Genomic DNA, 22569 nt, shown 5'->3' with positions numbered 1-22569 from the left:
GTAGCTGTGATTACAGGCATGCACACCCCCAGCATGCCTGGCTAACTTTTTGCGTTTTTAGTAGAAACGGGGTTTCACCATGTTGGCTAGGCCGGTCTCGAACTCCAGGCCTCAAGTGATCCACCCACCTCAACTTTCCGAAGTCTTGGGATTATAAGTGCTGGGTGAGCCACCGAGCCCAGCAAAAGTGTATTATTAGCAAAAGAAAAGACAAAGATATATGAAATAGAATAGCAATTCCGTGGCTAAATCTATGGATGTATGGGAATTTAGTAGGTGGCCTTTCTCATTTAAAAAAATGTTTTTTAATTCTTTTTTTTTTTTTAATAGAGATGAGGCACAGTGGCTCACACCTATAATCCCAGCACCTTGGGAGGCCGAGACAGGCAGATCATGAGGTCAGGAGTTCGAGACCAGCCTGGCCAACATGGTGAAACCCCATCTCTACTAAAAATACAAAAACTAGTTGGTCGTGGTGGTACGTGTCTGTAATCCCAGCTACTCAGGAGGCTGAGGCAGGAGAATGGCTTGAACTCAGGAGGCGAAGGTTGCAGTAAGCTGAAACTGTGCCACTGCACTCCAGCCTGAGTGACAAAGCAAGACTCCATCTCAAAAAAAAAAAGTAACAAACCTGCACGTTATGCACATGTACCCTAGAACTTAAAGTATAATAATAATAATAATAAAAGAAAAAAAAAGTAGACATGAGGTCTCATTATGTTGACCAGGCTGGTCTCGAACTCCTGGCCTCAAGCGATCCTCCCAGCTCCACCTCTTAAAGCACTGGGATTACAGGTGTGAGCAACCATGCCCGGTCTGTAGGTAGCATTTCTTTTTTTTTTTTTTTTTTTTTTTTTTTTTTTTTTGAGACGGAGTCATGCTCTGTCACCCAGGCTGGAGTGCAGTGGCCGGATCTCAGCTCACTGCAAGCTCCGCCTCCCGGGTACACGCCATTCTCCTGCCTCAGCCTCCCAAGTAGCTGGGACTACAGGCGCCCGCCACTTCGCCCGGCTAGTTTTTTGTATTTTTTAGTAGAGACGGGGTTTCACCGTGTTAGCCAGGATGGTCTCGATCTCCTGACCTCATGATCCGCCCGTCTCGGCCTCCCAAAGTGCTGGGATTACAGGCTTGAGCCACCGCGCCCGGCCTGTAGGTAGCATTTCAAATCAGTGGGGAAATTATAAATTATTTAATAAATTGAGTGGCAATTGCCTGCCTATATGAGGTACGGGGGATAGATGAAAGGCAAGCCCCATATAATATACAAAAGTTAGTTACATATATAAAAGGTCTATAATTAGAAAATAAAATCACAACAAAAGAAAAAGAAAATACAGAACATTTTTATCATATTTAAATGAGGCAGTTTGTTCTATTAATTACTCAAAACCTAGAATACTTAAAGGAATAAGTTGACCAAAACAGAAAAAAAAAAATTTAATTTCTTTTTTTTTTTTTTTTTTTTTTTTTTTTTTTTTTGAGACGGAGTCTCGCTCTGTCGCCCAGGCTGGAGTGCAGTGGCCGGATCTCAGCTCACTGCAAGCTCCGCCTCCTGGGTTCACGCCATTCTCCTGCCTCAGCCTCCCGAGTAGCTGGGACTACAGGCGCCCGCCACCTCGCCTGGCTAATTTTTTGTATTTTTTAGTAGAGACGGGGTTTCACCGTGTTACCCAGCATGGTCTCGATCTCCTGACCTTGTGATCCGCCCATCTCGGCCTCCCAAAGTGCTGGGATTACAGGCTTGAGCCACCGCGCCCGGCCAAAAATTTAATTTCTTTAGGGAAAAAGACAACATATTCAAAATTAAAAGTTGGGCTGGATACAGTGACTCATGACTGTAATACCAGCACTTTGGGAGTCTGAGGCAGGAGGATCACTTAAACTCAGGAATTTGAGATCAGCGTTGGCAACATAGTGAGACCCTATATCTAAAAATCAGGCAGGTGTGGCCAGGTGCCGTGGCTCAAGCCTGTAATCCCAGCACTTTGGGAGGCCGAGGTGGGCAGATCACGAGGTCAGGAGATCGAGACCATCCTGGCTAACATGGTGAAACCCCATCTCTATTAAAAATACAAAAAAAAAAAAAAAAAATTAGCCGGGCGTGGTGGCGGGCACCTGTAGTCCCAGTTACTCGGGAGGCTGAGGCAGGAGAATGGCGTGAACCCGGGGAGGCAGAGCTTGCAGTGAGCCGAGATTGCGCCACTGCACTCCAGCCTAGTCGACAGAGCAAGACTCCGTCTCAAAAAAAAATTAGCCGGGTGTAGTGGCATATGCCTATAATCCCACCAACTTGGGAGGTTAAAGTGGAAAGATTCCTTGAGCCCATGAGCTCGAGGCTACAGTGAGCTATGATCACACCACTGCACTCCAGCCAAGGTGACAGAGCATGACTCTGCCTCCAAAAAAAGAAAAAAAAAAGGCAAACAACAAAAAGGAAAACAATTTTTGCAACATATTATATGTTAATAATTGGATTCCATAAATCTGTAAGAAAAATGAGTGCAAAATAGAAGTAGTCAAAAAAAGTGTCCAGAATCATTTCATAGAATAAGAAATCTAAACAGATAATTAACATGTAAAAAGGTGCTCCACCTCACTAATAATAAAAAATACAAGTTAAAATGAAATATTTTGGCAGGGCATGGTGGCTCACGCCTGTAATCCCAGCACTTTGGGAGGCTGAGGTGGGCAGATCACGAGGTCAGGAGATAGAGACCATCCTGACTAACACGGTGAAACCCCATCTCTACTAAAAATACCAAAAAAAATTAGCCAAGTGTGGTGGTGGGCGCCTGTAGTCCCAGCTACTCAGGAGGCTGAGGCAGGAGAATGGCATGAACCTGGGAGTCGGAGCTTACAGTAAGCCGAGATCGCGCCACTGCACTCCAGCCTGGGCAACAGAGCAAGACTGTCTCCAAAAAATAAAAAAAATAAAAAAGAAAGAAAGAAAGAAAGATTTTTCACCTATTGAGTTATAGACTCAATAGGTCTATAACTCAATAGGTTATAAAAGACCTCTCTGGCAAAACTAACCCTAGAAAAAAGACTTAAAGATACTGATGCTTGGGATTCCCCAGTGAATTAGCTAGGAGCTATCTTATCTCTCTGGAGTGAAGCACACTATTCAACAAGCCCCATCCAGATACAAAAAGCTTTTAGCCCCTCATTGTTAAGCATGAATGGACAGCCAAGCATCACTAGACTTTTGAGAAAAGGCTCTAAGATTATAGATAAAAAGGAATTTGGAAGAAGAAATAAAACAGGAAACAAAAGTTTTGAAAATTGTATCCTTACAGATTTAAGAGAAGATATTGCAATCATGAAACAAGAACAGAGTATGATAAAAAAGAAATATTCAGGCCAGGTAAGGTGGTTCACACCTGTAATCCCAGTACTTTGGGAGGCCAAGGCAGGCAGATCACCTGAGGTCAGGAGTTCGAGAGCAGCCTGGGCAACATGGTGAAACCCCGTCTCTACTAAAAATACAAAAACTAGCCAGGTGTGGTGGTGCAGGCCTGTAATCCCAGCTACTTGGGAGGCTGAGGCAGGAGAATCGCTTGAACCCACGAGGCAGAAGTTGCAGTGCACCACCACATTCCAGCCTGGGTGACAGAATGAGACTCCGTCTCAAAAAAAAAAAGAAAGGAACATTCAGAGAGTAAGGGAAAAGGCTTAGGTACTGAGTATTTGATACAGAAATTTTTAGAATTTCAACATAATGGTGGGAAGATAAAATTGAGGCACTCTCCTAAACAATACAACAAAAAAATGGAAAACAGGAAATAAAAGATAAGAAAATGAGAAAATTAGTGCAGGAGATCCAATATCCCTTCCCCCTTTCACATCCAGAAATAATTGTAGAAAAAGAGAACATAGGCCGGGCGCGGTGGCTCACGCCTGTAATCCCATCACTTTGGGAGGCCGAGGCGGGCGGATCACAAGGTTAGGAGATCGAGACCACGGTGAAACCCCGTCTCTACTAAAAATACAAAAAATTAGCCGGGCGCGGTTGTGGGCGCCTGTAGTCCCAGCTACTCGGGAGGCTGAGGCAGGAGAATGGCGTGAACCCGGGAGGCGGAGCTTGCAGTGAGCCGAGATCGCGCCACTGCACTCCAGCCTGGGCTGGGCGACAGAGCGAGACTCCGTCTCAAAAAAAAAAAAAAAAGAAAAAGAAAAAGAGAACATAGAAAATTAAGGCCAGCCATGGTGGCTCATGCCTGTAATCTCAGCACTTTGAGAGGCCAAGGCGGGTGGATCACTTGAGGTCAGGAGTTCAAGACGAGCTAGGCCAACATGGTAAAACCCCGTCTCTACTAAAAATACAAAAAATTAGCCGAGCATGGTGGCAGGGTACTGTAATCCCAGCTACTCAAGAGGCTGAGGCACAAGAATTGCTGGAACCCGGGAGGTGGAGGTTGCAGTGAGCCAAGATCGTGCCACTGCACTCCAGCCTGAGTGACAGAGCAAGACCCCATCTCAAATAATAAAATATATTAATATGTATATAGCTTGGCACACTGGTGCATACCTGGAGTCCTAGCTATTCAGAAGGCTGAGGTGAGAAGATTGCTTGAGCCCAGGAGTTTGAAGCCAGCCTGAGCAACATAGCAAGACCCCATCTTTAAAAAGAAAAAAAATTACATATGTATATATAAACATTTATATATGCAGAGAAAAAAAAAATCCACACTAGGCCGGGCGCGGTGGCTCAAGCCTGTAATCCCAGCACTTTGGGAGGCCGAGACGGGCGGATCACGAGGTCAGGAGATGGAGACCATCCTGGCTGACACGGTGAAACCCCGTCTCTACTAAAAAAATACAAAAAACTAGCCGGGCGAGGTGGCGGGCGCCTGTGGTCCCAGCTACTCGGGAGGCTGAGGCAGGAGAATGGCGGGAACCCGGGAGGCGGAGCTTGCAGTGAGCTGAGGTCCGGCCACTGCACTCCAGCCCGGGCGACAGAGCGAGACTCCGTCTCAAAAAAAAAAAAAAAAAAAAAAATTCCACACTAAACTGTACATAATTATTACTTACAGGGAGTTGGATGTCAGAGAGTCCTATTTTTTACGTTACATATTTCCATGTTTTATTTAATTTTTTTTGGTAACAAGCATGAATTACATGCTTTTTTTTTTTTCTCAAGACAGAGTCTTGCTCTGTCACCCAGGCTGGAGTGCACTGGTATGATCTTGGCTCACTGCAACCTCTGCCTCCTCAGTTCAAGCAATTCTCCTGCCTCAGCCTTCTGAGTAGCTGGGATTAGAGGTGGGCGCCACCACGCCTGGCTAATTTTTTGTATTTTTAGTAAAGACAGGGTTTCATCATGTTGGCCAGGCTGGTCTCGAACTCCTGACCTCATGTTCCTCCTGCCTCAGCCTCCCAAAGTGCTGGGATTACAGGGCTGAGCCACCGTGCCTGGCCTATGCTTTTTTTAAAAGCATATTTTTTGTGTGTGCATATTCAAATATCTGTTGCTTGGTTGATTGACAACTTTTTCAATTATATCTTACATCCATAAGCATAGTACAAGTTTTTCTTTTTTTTTTTTTTTTTTTTTTGAGACGGAGTCTGGCTCTGTCGCCCGGGCTGGAGTGCAGTGGCCGGATCTCAGCTCACTGCAAGCTCCGCCCCCCGGGTTTACGCCATTCTCCTGCCTCAGCCTCCCGAGTAGCTGGGACTACAGGCGCCCGCCACCTCGCCCGGCTAGTTTTTTGTATTTTTTAGTAGAGACGGGGTTTCACCGTGTTCGCCAGGATGGTCTCGATCTCCTGACCTAGTGATCCGCCCGTCTCGGCCTCCCAAAGTGCTGGGATTACAGGCTTGAGCCACCGCGCCCGGCCGTACAAGTTTTTCAAAGACAAAAATCCCTTTACAAGGTTCACAGCTCAGTGCCAATCACTGGACTGGCTATCCATTAGGCAGGTACTGGATAATGGCTAGAATTCCAGTACTGAACCCATATTATGGCAACAAAAGAGCTTGTTGTACCGTTCACTGCCAGCAGATGGCAGGTTTTCATCAGAAGTCCCTTCTATGGCATTTCCTTATTTATCCCCATTTCCTTGCATCCTTCCAACATTTCCAACATTCCTTATTTCACTTTAAGTTATTAAAAATAACTTAAACTTCTCTCTCTCTCAGACCAGAATGAGAGCTTCTAGATGAAAATACCTCCTAATTCATCTTGGACTCATAAGTATTGAGTACTAGCCTGAACTGAGTAGGTACATATTTTTGGAATGAATAAATGCATATTTCTCTGAAAACTAGTAAAATCCTACAACCAGTTCCAAACCTTCTTCTTCAACAATTAATCAAGAAACATTAATTGAGAACTTCTGTGTCCTATCCAGAGATGGATAGGACAGAGATGGGGGTTTAAAACAAAGAGGGAATAAAAAACAAGAGGTTTTAGCCAACTGAAACCTTGTGTTGGGTGAGCCCCTCCAACTCTAACTCTTCCGAGGCTAGTGGTGAAGATGAGGCCTCTGCCATTTGGGTACCTCAGTCTGATGGGAGAAACACGTCCCTGTCCTTGGGCGATCACTGTGTGGGTGGGATTGGCAGGGCACAGCCTTAAGCAGCTCCCAGATTGATGAAGGAAACATACTTGCCAACACGAAACAGATCAAGTCATGGCTTTCAGACTGATCCCCCCTAATATGCCCTTGTCCTTACAGGCCCATGCATCCAATAGACCACCAACTGATCCCATTTTCACACAGGAGGGCCTCATTTCCCTCCCGACACCTGGAACCCTGAATCTGAAAGGGAAAACAGAAGTATTCCACTTTTTTTCCCAGACCATATTGTTGGGGAACTTGGCAAGTCACTGAGGCTAAATTGAAGGGGCCAAAGGGAGGGTCAGGAGCTCAAGCAGCTGTGGCATTTGGACTGGGAGTCAAGGATCCCCAGGGGGTGAGAAGCTTCCAGGGAGGAGGGGTGGAGACCAGGGATAGAAAAATCCCTAAACTCTGCTCCCTGTCACAGCTCAGAAGAATATGCATGGAGGCTCATTCTCCCCCATCCCAATCCTTTATCTAATTAGCAGAGAAGTGTAAAAAGTCAGAAATCCTATCTCTTTGTCTTTTGGCATTCTCCAGTCACCTCCACCCCCTCTCTACTCAGCTCTTTTGCAACTTGCTCCTACAGTCTAATCAGCCCCTGTAGGCTCAGAGCCCTGCAAGGAGCCTGGGAAAGAAATGTTGGGGATGGAAGGATTTGGGAAGTTCAGTGAAAGTGCACTTTTAGAAAGAAGCACTGGCCTAGGATGCATACCTTTGCTGTCGGGTGACCAGCTATCCTGGTTTGCTCAAGACTGTCCTGGTTTTAACATTGAAAGCCTCAAACTATAGGAAACCTCTCGGTCCTGGGCAAACCAGGATGCTGGAATCCAGGCTCTCTTGGGCCCAAAACACTGTGAAACCCTCAATAAGTTCTCTCTCTATGGGTCTCAGTTGCATCCTTGTCAAATGGAACTCTCTAGCTCAGACACTCTAAGGTTCCACGAACGGCCTCTGAATTTCCTGAAGCTGGGCACAGCTAGGGTGACGTTGGTATATCCTTTATTGATTATAGTCCTCAGTGCTTCCCTAGGACTCCTGGAATCTCATCATCCTGGAACATTAGAGGCGGAAGGGGCCTTCAGATTACCTGGTAATACCTTTCCAGAAGTGTGAATGCTTATTCATCGTATCTATTCACATGTTCTACTGACATTATAGATAGATACATACCTTGTCTCCTGTTACTAGACAGTAAGCTCCATGAAGGCGGGTAGTAAGAGGAAAAATTAAAGCCCTGCACATAACTGAAACAATTATTGGGTGTTCAATTCCACAATTTCCACTTTTTCTCCCCGTGGCCTAGAGGGAGGACACTGGGCTTCAGTGCCAGTGGTGTGCTGAAGGCAGCTTATACCCACTCCTGAGAGCGGTTGTTGCATTTTTAAGAATTTTGCAGCCGGGCGCAGTGGCTCAAGCCTGTAATCCCAGCACTTTGGGAGGCCGAGGCGGGCGGATCAAAAGGTCAGGAGATCGAGACCACAGTGAAACCCCGTCTCTACTAAAAATACAAAAAATTAGCCAGGCGCGGTGGCGGGCGCCTGTAGTCCCAGCTACTCAGGAGGCTGAGGCAGGAGAATGGCGTGAACCCAGGAGGCGGAGCTTGCAGTGAGCCGAGATCGCGCCACTGCACTCCAGCCTGGGCAACAGCGTGAGACTCTGTCTCAAAAAAAAAAAAAAAAAAAAAAAGAATTTTGCAAACTGGTTGTTAAATACAGCCAATATTTAAAATTAAATTATATAAACATAATTATATTAAAAACAAAGGTAACAAATACTCAAAATTCATCACTTCCTAATTAGTTTGCTAAATTTCACTATCATTTATGCTGAAGGTTATTTATACCCATTATACCTATATGACAGAAATATTATATAATGATATACTACATCTCTTCCCAAGTCCACGTTGGCAGTTTGCAGTTCACCATGCTCTAGTATTTATACCATGAAAATGAACAAACATTACCAATCAGGCTCCTGCCACACCCAATCCAGTTGCTAACCATTTACCAGCACACCGGGGCTTCAGATTCAATCTATCTTGTCAAGGCTCATCTGTTCCCACCATCGTCTTCTGCTCTAGTCTTCAGCTCTAGATTTCCATTCCTCTAAGAGAGAAACCAAGAGTTGGATCATTACTTAAAAGCTAATGAGACAACAGAGCTGGGATTAAGGAAATTGATGCACAGGTTGACTGGAAATGATTTGTAGACTTGATGCGGAATGCCTGTCGCTATTCTCTCCAGGAAAGCTCTGTCTGCAGTGAAAAATTCAGTCAGCCCAGCACAGGGGTCTTATGTAGACACACCCCAAAGGACTCTGAAGAAGGCACTGGTTATCCTCCAGGTATTCATCTTAAAGGTTCATCTAATCATTATAAGATAATTCTGACCAGGCACAGTGGCTCATATCTGTAATCCCAGCACTTTGGGAGGCTGAGGTGGGCAAATTCCTTGAGGCCAGGAGTTTGAAACCATCCTGGCCAACATGGTGAAACCCCATCTCTACTAAAAATACAAAAATTAGCCAAGCGTGGAGGCGAGCACCTGTAATCCCAGCTACTTGGATGGCTGAGGCATGAGAATGGCTTTGAATCCAGGAGGCGGAGGTTGTGGTGAGCTGAGATCGCACCACTGCACTCTAGCCTGGGTGACAGAGACTCCTTCTCAAAACAAACAAACAAACAAACAAAGATAATTCCAATGCTCTCCACTGAAGAAGATAAGATTTCTGTCCTACAATCACCTCTGGGATTAATAAACTCTGTAAATCTTTTTTTTTTTTTTTTTTTTGGCTAATTTTTGTATTTTTATTAGAGATGGGGTTCCACCATGTTGGCCAGGCTGGTCTCAAACTCCTAAACTCAGGTGATTTGCCTGCCTTGGCCTCCCAAAGTGCTGGGATTACAGGAGTGAGCCCTGGCCTTTTTTTTTTAGAGACGGGGTCTCATTCTGCCACCTAGGCTAGAGTACAGTGGCACAATCATGGCTCACTGTAGCCTCAAAGTCCTGGGCTCAGGCGATCCTCCCCGCTCAGCCTTCCAAAGGGCTGGGATTATAGACGTGAGCTACCATGCCCAGCCCAGCTGGGAAAGTCTCTAGTGGTCATTCAACCTTCAACATTTTCCCCACTCCCTCATTTTAGAGATGAAGAATCTGAGTCCAAACAGTGGCAAACAGCTTGCCCAAGGTCACACAGCAAATTAGTGGCCAAAGCCCAGGACTCCTGGTACCTGGAGCAGAGGCCTCTCTATAAATTCTCACTTCCATTCAGAAAAACTATATGATCTTTATAGAATCTGAGCAGCAGAGAGCACAGTTTGCACACAAAAAACTGTCTTCCCCTCTGCTGCCTAGAAAATAAAAGAGTATTTTTTGTAGAGTACCAATTAAATGCCAGGTGCAGTGGGGAACACAGAAGCATAAGACCCAGTCACTCACACACAGGAAGCGAATGTGGAGTCACTCCTAAAACTCTTTCGAGGTGGCAGGGGACTTCCTGGGAGCTATCACTAACCCTGTTCTGACCCCACGGTGAGTGCCATAGAAATCAACCCTGCTGTCTTAACAAGTGAAAGTTAAATGACATTCTTGATTGGGAAAAGTAGGAGACAGAGAAAAGGCCGCTGAGGCTAACTTAGTGGGCTTTTCTCACGTAACTCAAGTCTGGGATACCTATTTTCCCCAAGCAGAGAAGCCCACAAGCAATCAAAGGAAGACAGCTTGCTGGGGGCTAGGAGGCAGAGCTTCAGTCCATTAGGACTTTCTGTCCTCATCCTTCCAGAGAAATGAAACAAAAAACTACATACAAAATAGGAGCCCAAATTTCCTCTTAGGTTTAGCATATCTAAAATTGCTCCAAATTGCTATAAAAATTTCTAAACATATATTTTTTGTAATTATCTTATGTCAGAAGGACAACAGTCAGTTTGCAGACTGATGCCAAGACTGGCCCATACTTGGAGTATGCCCTAAAGACACCTGGGGACTCTTTGGCCCCTGGGATTCCTTTGGTGGGGGGATCTCTGAGCTCCACTTCCCACCCAAACCAGGTCCAGGGTTCTGGGAAGTGATCTGGATGCTGTAATGGTCACAGGATAGAGTCAGAACTGTGACTTTCCATCTATGCTTTCCTCTGAACTTCTCTAGACCTTCTTCTCCAGCCTTAGGAAAGAGCTTCAGCAACCAACAAGGACTTCCCCCCCCTTTATTCTAGTCCCCAACCATACCTAATGGTGCCCACTAGGGGTTACAGGTTCTTTCATTCGATCATCCAGATGCCTTCTTAAGCACTAAGAACCCAAAGTGAACCTAAAAGACATTCCTGGCTGGGTGCGGTGGCTCACACCTCTAATTCCAGCGCTTTAGGAGGCCAAAAGTGTGCGGGTCACCTGAGGTCAGGAGTTTGAGACCAGCCTGGCCAACATAGTGAAACCCCGTCTCCACTAAAAATACAAAATTAGCTGGGCATGGTGGCACACACCTGTAATCCCAGCTACTCTGGAGGCTGAGGCAGGATAATTGCTCGATCCCGGGAGGTAGAGGTTGCAGTGAGCCGAGATCACAACACTGCACTCCAGCCTGGTGACAGAGTGGGACTCCATCTCAAAATAAATAAATAAATAAATAAATAAAATAAAAGACAGATTCCTGCCTAAGGAGCTTAAGTCCTAGTAACAAAATGGTATCAGAAAGAAAGGCATCAGGGCCATGCACAGTGGCTCATGCCTATAATCCCAGCATTTTGGGAGACCAAGGCAGGCAGATCACTTGAGCCCAGGAGTTCAAGACCAGGCTGGCCAACATGGTGAAACCCTTTCTCTACTAAAAATACAAAAATTAGCCGGGCCTGGTGGCTGGCACCTGTAGTCTCAGATACTTGGGAGGCTGAGGTAGGAGAATCGCTTGAACCCAGGAGACGGAGGTTGCAGTGAGCTGAGATTGCACCACTGCACTCCAGCCTGGGCGGCAGAGCGAGAGACTCTGTCTCAAAAAAAGAAAGAAAAAAGGAAGGCATCAGTCTTCCCAAATATAGCCCTGGGTGACCCTATGGTTGGTTCTCAGATATATAAAAAATCAACTAACTGCAGTTGTAACCTTCAGATATAAAAGGACAGATTTGCTAGGAATGAAGGAAATTTCCCAGCACTTACTTTGCTAGAATGTGGTAGAAGGGACTGTTGCAGAGATGGACTCTGAAGTGTTCCTGCTGCATAGTCCCACAGCTCCATCACCTCACAGACCTGAAGGAAGTGGTAGGGATGGCCCAGTCACTGGTTCAGGTAAATGAGTAGGCAGGGGCTCCAGATGGAGTTGCTTTCTGATTGTTAACACCTGGGGGAGGATGGCAGGGCAGAGAGGGGGCTCTCACTGACAGAGGACACTGTAGCTCCAAGAATAGGTGACCTGCCTTCAGGGTTAAGGACCCAGCCTGCTCTGGCCTACATGATTCTGAGAAATGGGCCAAAGAAGCAGGAAGAGACAAAATTGACATATAGAAGAAAGAAATCTCAAGGATAGGAGAAAAGCTTCAGCCTCTTTCTCAGTCTGGGAGGAAAAAGGGCTGGAGGGGCTGGGCAGGGCGGGGCTTTCCGCGAAAACTGAGTCCCTCCTCCCAGATCCCCCACTGGGTCAGTGGCTCCTGCAGCCCTGCCAGTCAAGAACAAATGAGAAGAGCTGCTGATTTCCCCCCTTGGACATTCAGAATCTTCTCACATAAATACTGAGGAAGACCCTGCCCTCTGCTCACTTCTCTGGACTTGGCCCTGAGCTGGACCTGGTCCGCGGGGGTAGGCAGGGCGATGGGGAACCTGTCTATGCTCTGGGCAGCTGTGGGCATATGCTGTGCTGCACTCAGTGCCTCTGCCTGGTAAGTCCTTTCCCACCCTCACTCCCTGCCAAGGAAGCCCCATTGTCTCATCCCCATTCACCTCTGCCTCACTTTTTCTCTTCTTGGTAGGTCAGTGAACAATTTCCTGATAACAGGTCCCAAGGTAGGATGATCTCCAGCTTCTGTTTTTACCCACTGAGGGCCCTAAGGGGACTCTTCTGGAGAAAAGAGGGGAGGGGACAGTGCCAGAGCCCCTCACCCAGAGGAACCCATGGTTGATTCTCAATGGAGAGCTGGCCCATCTGAGTCCTGCCTGCTTCTCCTATCCCAGATCACCCATACCAGGCAGAAGCTCACAGCCCTCTTCCCTTTGCCAGGCCTATCTGACCTACACGACTAGCGTGGCCTTGGGTGCCCAGAGTGGCATCGAGGAATGCAAGTTCCAGTTTGCTTGGGAACGCTGGAACTGCCCTGAAAATGCTCTTCAGCTCTCCACCCACAATAGGCTGAGAAGTGGTAAGTTTGTGTGGAACTCACCTGTACAAGGGGTATATACGGGAATGGAGGGGCGCCTGCAGTATGTGTATATGTGTGACATGTATTGCACAGTGAAATGAAAATGCTACCAGTGACCTGCTGACCTGCTATTTCCTTGCTATGTGGCCTTGAGTAAATTACCTCCCCTCTCTCAACCTCAGATTTGTGATTTGGGTCAGTAAGGCCAGTTCTGTTTAGTTCATCAGAAGTATCCCATGGATTTGAATGAGGTGGATATGAGGTGTCTCTATGTATGAGACAAATGTAGGAAATTACTCTTTTTTTTTTTTTTTTTTTGAGACGAAGTCTCACTCTGTTGCCCAGGCTGGAGCGCAATGGCACAATCTCGGCTCACCGCAACTTCTGCCTCCCGAGTTCAAATGATTCTCCTGCCTCAGCCTCCTGAGTAGCTGGGATTACAGGCATGCACCACGCCTGGCTAATTTTTTGTATTTTTAGTAGAGATGGGGTTTCACCATGTTAGCCAGGCTGGTCTCAAACTCCTGACCTCAGGTGATCCACCCACCTCAGCCTCCAAAAGTTCTGGAATTACAGGCGTGAGCCACAGTGCTCAGCAGAAATCACTCTATTTTTTAAATGCATGCTTATATTTGTGTGTTTGTACACACTGATCTTGCACTGAGTTGCATGAAATAAAAATCAGGTGTTTGCAGCTCCTGAGGAAGTTTCACATGGCTAACTGCCATAAAATCTCAACAACAGAAAAACTGAGACGTCACATTGAGTTGTGCCTCAGGTGGGGGGTGTGTGTGTGTGTATGGGTGTGCATGTGCACCCATTTGTAACTGTGTGCTGTAGTTTGCGTGTCATTTTTGAAGATAACATTCACCATTCACCTGAGAATAGTTAGGGGAAAGAGTAAAGAAGACGGAGAAAGTGGCTAAGCACGTGTTGGGACCATGCCTATAATCCCAGCACTTTGGAAGGCTAAGGCAGGAGGATCGCTTGAGTTCAGGAGTTCAAGACCAGCCTGGGCAACATAGCAAGAGCTCTCTCTACTAAAAATAGAAGTAAAAATATTAGCCGGCATGGTAGCATGTGCCTGTAGTCCCAGCTACCTGGAAGGCTGAGTTGTGAGGATTTCTGGAACCCAGGAGTTCAAGAATATAGTGAGCTATGATCACACCACTACACTCCTGCCTGGGTGACAGAGCAAGACCTTGTCTCAAAAAAAAAAGATGAGGCTCGAAAGAAATGTCTCCCCATGGGGTATACAGATAGAATAGGGAGTACATAGAAATGAAATGTGACAATGTTTGTAAAGAGTTTAGTAAGATAAGAGCTCAGTAGGTGGCAGTCATGATTGTTATGATTATTACATGACCCAAGCTTCCCAGTCAGAAGCAGCAAAGGTCCTCCTCTCTCTCCTAGGCCAGCATCGAGCCCTGAGTCTCACTGCCTAAGGACTAGCAGCAGTGGCTAGTGGACAGAGGTCTAGGCTGGACTCTAAGAGGGCAAGGTCCTGATCCCAACACCACAACTGGAAAGTGGTCTTGTTCTCATCATTCTTTTTTTTTTTGAGACAGGGTTTCACTTTGCTACCCAGGCTGGATTGCAGTGGCATAATCTCGGCTCACTGCAGACTCTGCCTCCCAGGCTCAAGCAATTCTCACACCTCAGTCTCCTGAGTAGCTGGGACTACAGGCATGCACCCCCATGCCCGGCTAATTTTTGTATTTTTTATAGAGACAGGTTTTCATCATGTTGCCTAGGTTGGTCTCAAACTCCTGAGCTCAAGCGATCCACCCACCTTAGCCTCCCAAAGTGCTGGGATTACATTGGTCTCATCATTCTATCTCTAGTTTTTACTTTCCCCACTGGTAACATGGGGATGTTCATTCCTGCCTGGATGAAGTAAGGAGGCTGAAAAGATATGCATTGTTCTTTCAAACAGAAGAGCATTGGCTGGATGCAGTGGCTCGCATCTGTAATCCCAGCATTTTGGGAGGCTGAGACGGGAAGATTGCTTGTGCCCAGGAGTTTGAGTCCAGTCTGGGTAACATAATGAGACCCTATTTCTAATACAATAATAATAGGTCAGGTGTGGTGGCTCATGCATGTAATCCCAGCACTTTGGGAGACCAAGGTGAGTGGATCACTTGAGCCCAGGAGTTCTAGACCACTCTGGCCAATATGGTGAAACCCCATATGGTACTAAAAACTAAAAAAAAATTTTAAATAGCCAGGTGTGGTAGCAGGCACCTATAGTCCCAGCTACTCAGGAGGCTGAGGCACGAGAATTGCTTGAATCCAGAAGGTGGAGGTTATAGTGAGCCGAGATCATGTACTGCACTCCAACCTGGGCAAGAGTGAGACCTTGTCTCAAAAAATATAACAATAATTTTTAAAAAATAGGCCAGGCACAGTGGCTCACACCTGTAATCCCAACACTCTGGGAGGCCAGGCGGGTGGGTCACCTGAGATCAGGAGTTCAAGACCAGCCTGGCCAACATGGTGAAACCCCATCTCTACTAAAAATAAAAAATTAGCCAGGCATGGTGGCACATACCTGCTACTCAGGAGGCTGAGGCAGGAGAATTGCTTGAATCTGGGAGGCAGAGTTTGCAAAGAGCCAAGATCGTGCCACTGCACCCCAGCCTGGGCAACAGAGTGAGACTCTGTCTCAAAAAAAAAAAAAAAAAAAAAAAAAAGGCCAGCCACAGTGGTTCATGCCTGTAATCCCAGCACTTTGGGAGGCCAAGGAGGGCAGATCATGAGGTCAAGAGATCAAGACCATCCTGGTCAACATGGTGAAACTCTGTCTCTACTAGAAATACAAAAATTAGCTGGGCATGGTGGCATGCGCCTGTAGTCCCAGCTACTCAGGAGGCTTGGGCAGGAGAATCGCTTGAACCTGGGAGGCAGAGGTTGCAGTGAGCCAAGATCACACCACTGCACTCCAGCCTGGTGACAGAGCAAGTCTCAAAAAAAAAAAAGAAAAAGAAAAGAAAAGAAAAGCATCTTCTTAAACCCAAAGGAAGTAGGGGATAAGGGAGAGAAACAATATTACTTTTCCAAAGCCTCTGCTTTGGGTCATCAGGGTCCAAGTTCCAGTCAGTTCCCTCTCTCTCTCCAAAGCCACCAGAGAGACTTCCTTCATACATGCTATCAGCTCTGCCGGAGTCATGCACACCATCACCAAGAACTGTAGCATGGGTGACTTCGAAAACTGTGGCTGTGATGGGTCAAAAAATGGAAAAACAGGTAAGTTGAGCTTTCCAATGGGGGTGGGAAGAGGTGAGGGGCTACAGAGCTGAGTGCAGGCTAAAGTCTTCCAGGGAAAGGCTGAGGGACACAGCTCCCTTAAACCTCAAGACTCCAGCAACTCCTTCAATTGTAGAATCTCCTAGCCTTACACTCTCAGAGTTGAGCCTGGGTCCATAAGTCCAGGTATAGGCAAGTAGCTCTACAAGCAACAAGGCAATTAGAAATGAGAAGGTTGAAGTGAGTTAAAGCTAGCCCTGGTATTTCAGGCTTGGAATGGCTCATCCATAATCTAGAGCTACTCAGCAATTTGCAGACTACCTAAGACACTTACTCAGATTTATCACTAATGAAGGAGGTAGTAACCTTTACGAGATAATTGTAGAATAATGGTGCAGAATTCCAGAATGTTTGAGCTGCAGTGAACCTTTGAGAGCATCTAAGTTAGCCCCAGTGTGCCTACTTTTACTGTGGGTATAGAAGACTAATTGCTTATGGCTGGGAAGTGTCTGAAGGGTGGGCAGTTGGCTTTGGCAATCGGACTCCTACCCACCCACCCCATGCACCTCCATTTCCCTGTCTCACCTTCAGCCATAGCTTTACACTCTAGGGCTCTTGGGGATGGTTTGGCGGGTGACTGGGACTGAGCACGGAGCTACATGGAGAACTTATTCTTTCCTTATGTATAGGAGGCCATGGCTGGATCTGGGGAGGCTGCAGCGACAATGTGGAATTTGGGGAAAGGATCTCCAAACTCTTTGTGGACAGTTTGGAGAAGGGGAAGGATGCCAGAGCCCTGATGAATCTTCACAACAACAGGGCCGGCAGACTGGTGGGTATAGGAGTTGTGGCCAGTATTTCAACAGCTTCACATCTGCACAGCCCTTCACAATTTACCAAGAGCTGTCTTCTACATTCTTTCCTCATACTACCCAGCCAGACTGAGATGGCTACCTGCATTCTCTGGATGACAAAATCAATTAAGTCTGAGCCAAGTGGCTTGTCCAAGGCAACTAATAACTGTCAGAGACAGGCAGTAAACTCAGATCTTCTCACTGAGTCCTCTTGTCATTGTATGTTCTGCTCTGCCCCTCCACAGGCGGGCTTCTGAGAACACAGAATCAAGGCCTTGCTTCTATGACTTAAATTTTTATCACTTCAACTGCATGTTCTAGTAAATTAACAGGGCCTTGTTGTCCAGCCTTGTGTCCTAAAGTCTGTCTGAGCTATGGGGAATTGGGATTGATCTAGGCTTCTCTGAAGTGTCTAACTCTCCCCCAAGACTTCTAGTGGGGTGGCAATCTCTGGAGTATTCGGAACACAAATCGGGAAACAAGTTGGATTTAGAGCCAAAAGTGTAGAAATTTCCTGTGAACATACACCTAGATATCCTGGGTGCCCAGGGAAACGGGGAAAGGGGGAAAGGGTTTTTGGGTTTTGGGGGCTTTTTTTGAGACAGGGTCTTATTCTGTCACCCAGGCTGAAGTGCAGTAGTGCCATCTCGGCTCACTGCAGCCTCCACCTCCCAGGCTGAAGCCATCCTCCCACCTCAGCCTTCTGAGAACCTGGAACTACAGGCACTTGCCACTATGCCTGGCTAATTTTTGTGGGTTTTGTAGAGATGAAGTTTCCCCATATTGCCCAGGCTGGTCTTGGCCTCCTGAGCTCAAGCAATCCTCTTGCCTCGGCCTCCCAACATTTTGGGATTACAGGCATGAGCCACCACCGTGTCCAGCCAGGAAGAGGTTTTTTAAGCAAGTACAACCATGGGTAATTCATTGCCTTGGGGGTATAAGTGTTCAGACTCAAGGAGCTCCCTCCCCTCTCAGAGAAGACCCAGAGGACAAATCCAAACCCCCCAAAATATTCTCACCCCCACCCTCAAGACAATAACTGTGGCAATTATCATAGTTTCCTTTAAAATTTACAGAGTACTTCCTTGGTCATTATTATATTCAATTCTTATTCCAGCTGGGCAGATAGAGAAAAGCTTGACAAGTGATTGAGTTGAGCCTGGAGCAGAGGTTTCTGGACTCTAGTAACGTTCCCAGCTCTTGCCTGGCTCTCCATCAGAATCACCCAGGGAAGCTTTAAAATCACCAGTACCAGCCCCTTCCCCACTGAATATCCTCATTGAGAAGATCTGAGGTAGGGCCCAGGAATAAATATTCTTCACGAGCTTCCCCAATAATTCTGATGCTCCTTTAAATTCAAGAAACACAGCTCTAAAACATTACCTTTAATCACTAACCTTTGGTCTTCCCTACTCAGAGCCATTCTCTTTTGTGTTCTCTCTGTGAAGGCAGTGAGAGCCACCATGAAAAGGACCTGCAAATGTCATGGCATCTCTGGGAGCTGCAGCATACAGACGTGCTGGCTGCAGCTGGCTGACTTCCGAGAGATGGGAGACTACCTAAAGGCCAAGTATGACCAGGCGCTGAAAATTGAAATGGATAAGCAGCAGCTGAGAGCTGGGAACAGCGCTGAGGGCCACTGGGCGCCTGCTGAGGCCTTCCTTCCTAGCGCAGAGGCGGAACTGATCTTTTTAGAGGAATCACCAGATTACTGTACCTGCAATTCCAGCCTGGGCATCTATGGCACAGAGGGTCGTGAGTGCCTACAGAACAGCCACAACACATCCAGGTGGGAGCGACGTAGCTGTGGGCGCCTATGCACTGAATGTGGGCTGCAGGTGGAAGAGAGGAAAACTGAAGTCATAATCAGCTGTAACTGCAAATTCCAGTGGTGCTGTAAGGTCAAGTGTGACCAGTGTACGCATGTGGTGAGCAAGTATTACTGCACACGCTCCTCAGGCAGTGCCCAGTCCCTGAGTGAGGGCAGTGCCTGATAATACCCCACACAAGTTCACTTGATTAATTGCATCAGTGGAAGGGGATGTAGCTTCTCTCTTAGAGAGAACAGATTGGAAAGCAATTGGAAAATTGCAGTGTTGGTCTGTAGTCCTCTTGATATCTGCTATCGGTGGGGAAATGGAGGCCCAAGATTCCACAGCATATTCCTGGCAGGGCTGAAATTGGAATCTGGGCCTCCTGATTTTGGCAGACCCCCATTTCATCTTTCCTGCAAGCTACTTTCCCATCTCTGTGCCTGTACTTATGCAGCTTCCTACAGGGAGAGTTTGGTTTGGGGTCCATATCTAGAGGGACCTTCAAAGTATTTGTTCCTTTAAATTTCAGACCATGTCCAACCTAGCTGTGCTGCTGGGAATCAGGAGAACAGAAGCAAAAAATGAAAGAGTTCTGTTCAGACTCCTGAAGAGCAGCCTGTGACTACAAATCCATGCTGATAAATGGGATAAAGACCACATATCTGCCTACTGGGAAGTTTTAGAATGTTAGATTTCTTTCCCTCCAAGTATGCACTTTTGAGAAGTTCTTCCTCCAGCCTGGACAACATAGGAAGACACCATCTCTACACAAAATTTAAAAATTAACCAGGTGTAGTGCCACTTGCCTGTAGTCCTAGATACTTGGAAGGCTGAGGCGACAGGATCATTGGAGCCAGGAGATCGAGACTACAGTGAGGTGTGATTGTGCCGTTGCACTCCAGCCTGGGCAACAAAACTGAGACCCTGTCTCAAAAAAAAAAAAAAGAAAGAGAGGCCGGGCGCGGTGGCTCAAGCCTGTAATCCCAGCACTTTGGGAGGCCGAGGCGGGTGGATCACGAGGTCAGGAGATCGAGACCATCCTGGCTAACACGGTGAAACCCCGTCTCTACTAAAAATACAAAAAATTAGCCGGGCGTGGTAGCGAGCGCCTGTAGTCCCAGCTACTTGGGAGGCTGAGGTGGGAGAATGGCGTGAACCCAGGGGGCGGAGCTTGCAGTGAGCCGAGATCGCGCCACTGCACTCCAGCCTGGGAGACACAGCGAGACTCCGTCTCAAAAAAAAAAAAAAAAAAGAAAGAGAAAAGAAAATAAATTCTTCCCACCCACACCTGGGGAAACCAACACCCTGTATAACCTGGGGGTTTTTGGAGTTCCTAAACCATCTCTGCAGCCATGGAAAGGGAATCGTGGCAATAAGTGGACAGGTGACTATGACCTACCCAGACAAGGTCCCACAAGAGTGATGCTCCTCAGAGAGCTGGGGACTCCTTTGTTATTTTCCTAGATTGAGAACTCAACTTTATTTTGCAACAAATCCTTCCAAGATATATCCAGCTGGGACTTCTATTACTCCCTTTGGAAACCTTAAGATCAAAAAGGGAAACCCTGCTTCTGTATCCCAATAATCCACCAGGAAAAAGGGGAAACTAGAAATATCCAACTCTCTTGATTTCAGTGTTTGTCAGGCAATGAAAAATTGAGACCCAGACACTGGTCAACAGCAAAACAATACAGACTCCCAGAATTAGAAAGTGTTATTTTAATGCAACCTAAGTAACTTGGGGAGTAAGGAAGCCCTTTGAACCTGGACCATATTCAAAGTGTGTTTGCTCTCTTAACTTGGGCGTCCTGGGGTGTCTGTACACCAAGACCTGGGCCCCAGGGCAAGAGACAAAAAGAGTTGTGGATTCTGCCTGCCTGCATTTGCACTTCCACATCTTCCAGTGGTAATCTTTGGAGGAGGGGTCGTTTCCCATAAAGAGAGCCCTGGGAGCTTAGCCGCTGGTTTCCTAAATCTGAATATCTCAGCCTTGGGAATCTCTGCTGTCTGCACAGGCTTGCACCCTGCCTGGAGGAGATATTTTGAATATGTTGAATAAAAAGTAAAAATGATCACCAAAAATGGGAAAACACCCCTAGCTTATTGTTTTAAATTAGAAAACAATTTAAGTGTTCAAAGTAGGATAAACAAGTAAATCATGACCTTACAGTAGACTGTTAACCACTAAAATATTCTTGAGAAATACTTAGTAACATGGAAAACATGCATGATAGAATTAAGTGAACAAAGTTGATTGCAAAGTGGCATGTTCAGGATGAATCCAATTTTGTTTTTGTGGCAATGTGCAAATATTTGCCACTATGTGATACCAAAATAGAGTGGTTTGTTTTCCTTTTGTGTTTTTCTGTATTTTTACGTTTGCCTACAATAAATCTTTTTTGTCATCAGAAAGAGTTAATGTGTTATTTGTTTTAATGCCAAAAAGGAATAACCAATTTTGTTTTTTAGTGAAAAGGAAGGTGAAATGTTCATGAAGGAAGTTGGCATCTCAAGAGAAACATTTAAAACTACCACAGATGTCAGAGAACAGATACAAGGACAGATACATAAAAGCGAAGCCTATGTCAAGGAAGTGACAGATTTCCTCTCTGTCCCTCCTTCAATGGAAAGTTCAAAAGCACACTGCAGCAGTGACAGAGAAACAAAGTGTGTGTGGTGTGTGCTGCTTGGTGGTCATGGAAGGAGGAATGGAAATAGGCAACCAAAAGATTATTTCCCTGAGGCCCAGAGAAAAAGCAAAAATAAAATTATCCAGCACAGAGGTTAAACCCTCAATAAATATAGACGTCAAAGCACCTCCCCTGAAACCCGAGTTGTGACCCTGTGCTAGAGAAATGAACACACTAGATTTTCTCCCTGCATTCCTAACTGAATCTCCAGCCAAAGAACCCAGGCACCTGAGGCTTTGACATCTTCCCCAGGACCTTACTGACATACCAAATAATCTTGGGAGGGATTTTCAGGAGCACAACCAGCCCTGCTGCCCTGTTCAAAAGGTCATTCCAAGAGAACAAGCCTTGTGTTTACCGTGGGCTTATAGCAGAGGTTTTCACCAAGAAATCTCAGGGCAATGAGAATTCCTTGAAGTTTGTCTGCTTCCCCAAAAAACTCATAGTCTCCTTAGTCTCTTCTCCTTCCAAGCCTCTCCCACCCTCTTCCATCTCACCTTCAGAGCAATCAGTCACACCAACCAATCTTCCCACATGGACCCGCAGCCAGAAACAACAGGAATTTGGATTTCTCTGCATCCGTCGCCTTCCTGTCAAGGATTCACTCCAAGGCAACACAGCCTTATTCAGATTCATCAGTTACAGCCCTACACCCCTTCCCTTTTGGTTCATCCTTAACAAGCTGGCTATCATTAAGGTGACAGAACAGTAAAACCCCCAGTTTCCATAGATTCAGCACCCAAGACAGGCAGATTGGCCACGATCTGATGATGGATCTTGTAAATCTGCTGAAAAAGTGATCAACTCAATGAGGGGAACCTGTCCATGAGCCTATTCCCCTAGTTCAGTAAATCCAAGCACAGCATCTCTTCCCCTGCACAATGGAATTCTGTATTTGCTCAGTCTAGATTAAAAGGAAAATGTGCTTTTGGGAGGCCAAGCCGGGAGAATCACTTGAGGTCAGGAAGTCTGAGACCACCCTGGGTAATATGGCAAGACCCAATCTCTACAACAACAACAAAAAAAAAAAAGAGGGAAAGAAAGAAAAGAGGCCAAG

The 22569-nt window shown here is 46.3% G+C and overlaps 2 protein-coding genes across 3 annotated transcripts in view; one reads left to right on the top strand and one right to left on the bottom strand.

Annotated features, from left to right (window-relative positions):
- The first annotated feature begins 12306 nt into the window (after positions 1 to 12306).
- WNT8A (Wnt family member 8A) lies at positions 12307 to 19002 on the top strand. The gene is made up of 6 exons (XM_050795612.1): positions 12307 to 12431; positions 12522 to 12555; positions 12770 to 12908; positions 16029 to 16154; positions 16844 to 16986; positions 18457 to 19002. Exons 1-6 carry the CDS (start codon positions 12364 to 12366, stop codon positions 19000 to 19002), a joined length of 1056 nt encoding a protein of 351 aa, XP_050651569.1. The 5' UTR covers positions 12307 to 12363.
- Positions 19003 to 19634: 632 nt separating this feature from the next.
- Positions 19635 to 22569, bottom strand: part of NME5 (NME/NM23 family member 5) — a 49979-nt gene continuing 47044 nt past the window's right edge. For both annotated transcript variants that reach the window (XR_007726819.1, XM_050795616.1), the window contains one exon: positions 19635 to 19746. Coding sequence is in view for 1 of the 2 variants with exons in the window: in XM_050795616.1 (XP_050651573.1) it covers positions 19690 to 19746 (57 nt within the window). In the remaining variant the exon portion in view is untranslated. The remainder of the gene's footprint in view (positions 19747 to 22569) is intronic.

This window comes from Macaca thibetana, chromosome 6 (genome assembly GCF_024542745.1).
Source record: "Macaca thibetana thibetana isolate TM-01 chromosome 6, ASM2454274v1, whole genome shotgun sequence".
Taxonomy (NCBI): Eukaryota; Metazoa; Chordata; class Mammalia; order Primates; family Cercopithecidae; genus Macaca; species Macaca thibetana.
The sequence above is the reverse complement of the archived record's forward strand: the minus strand, read 5'-3'. Positions and strand labels throughout refer to the sequence as shown.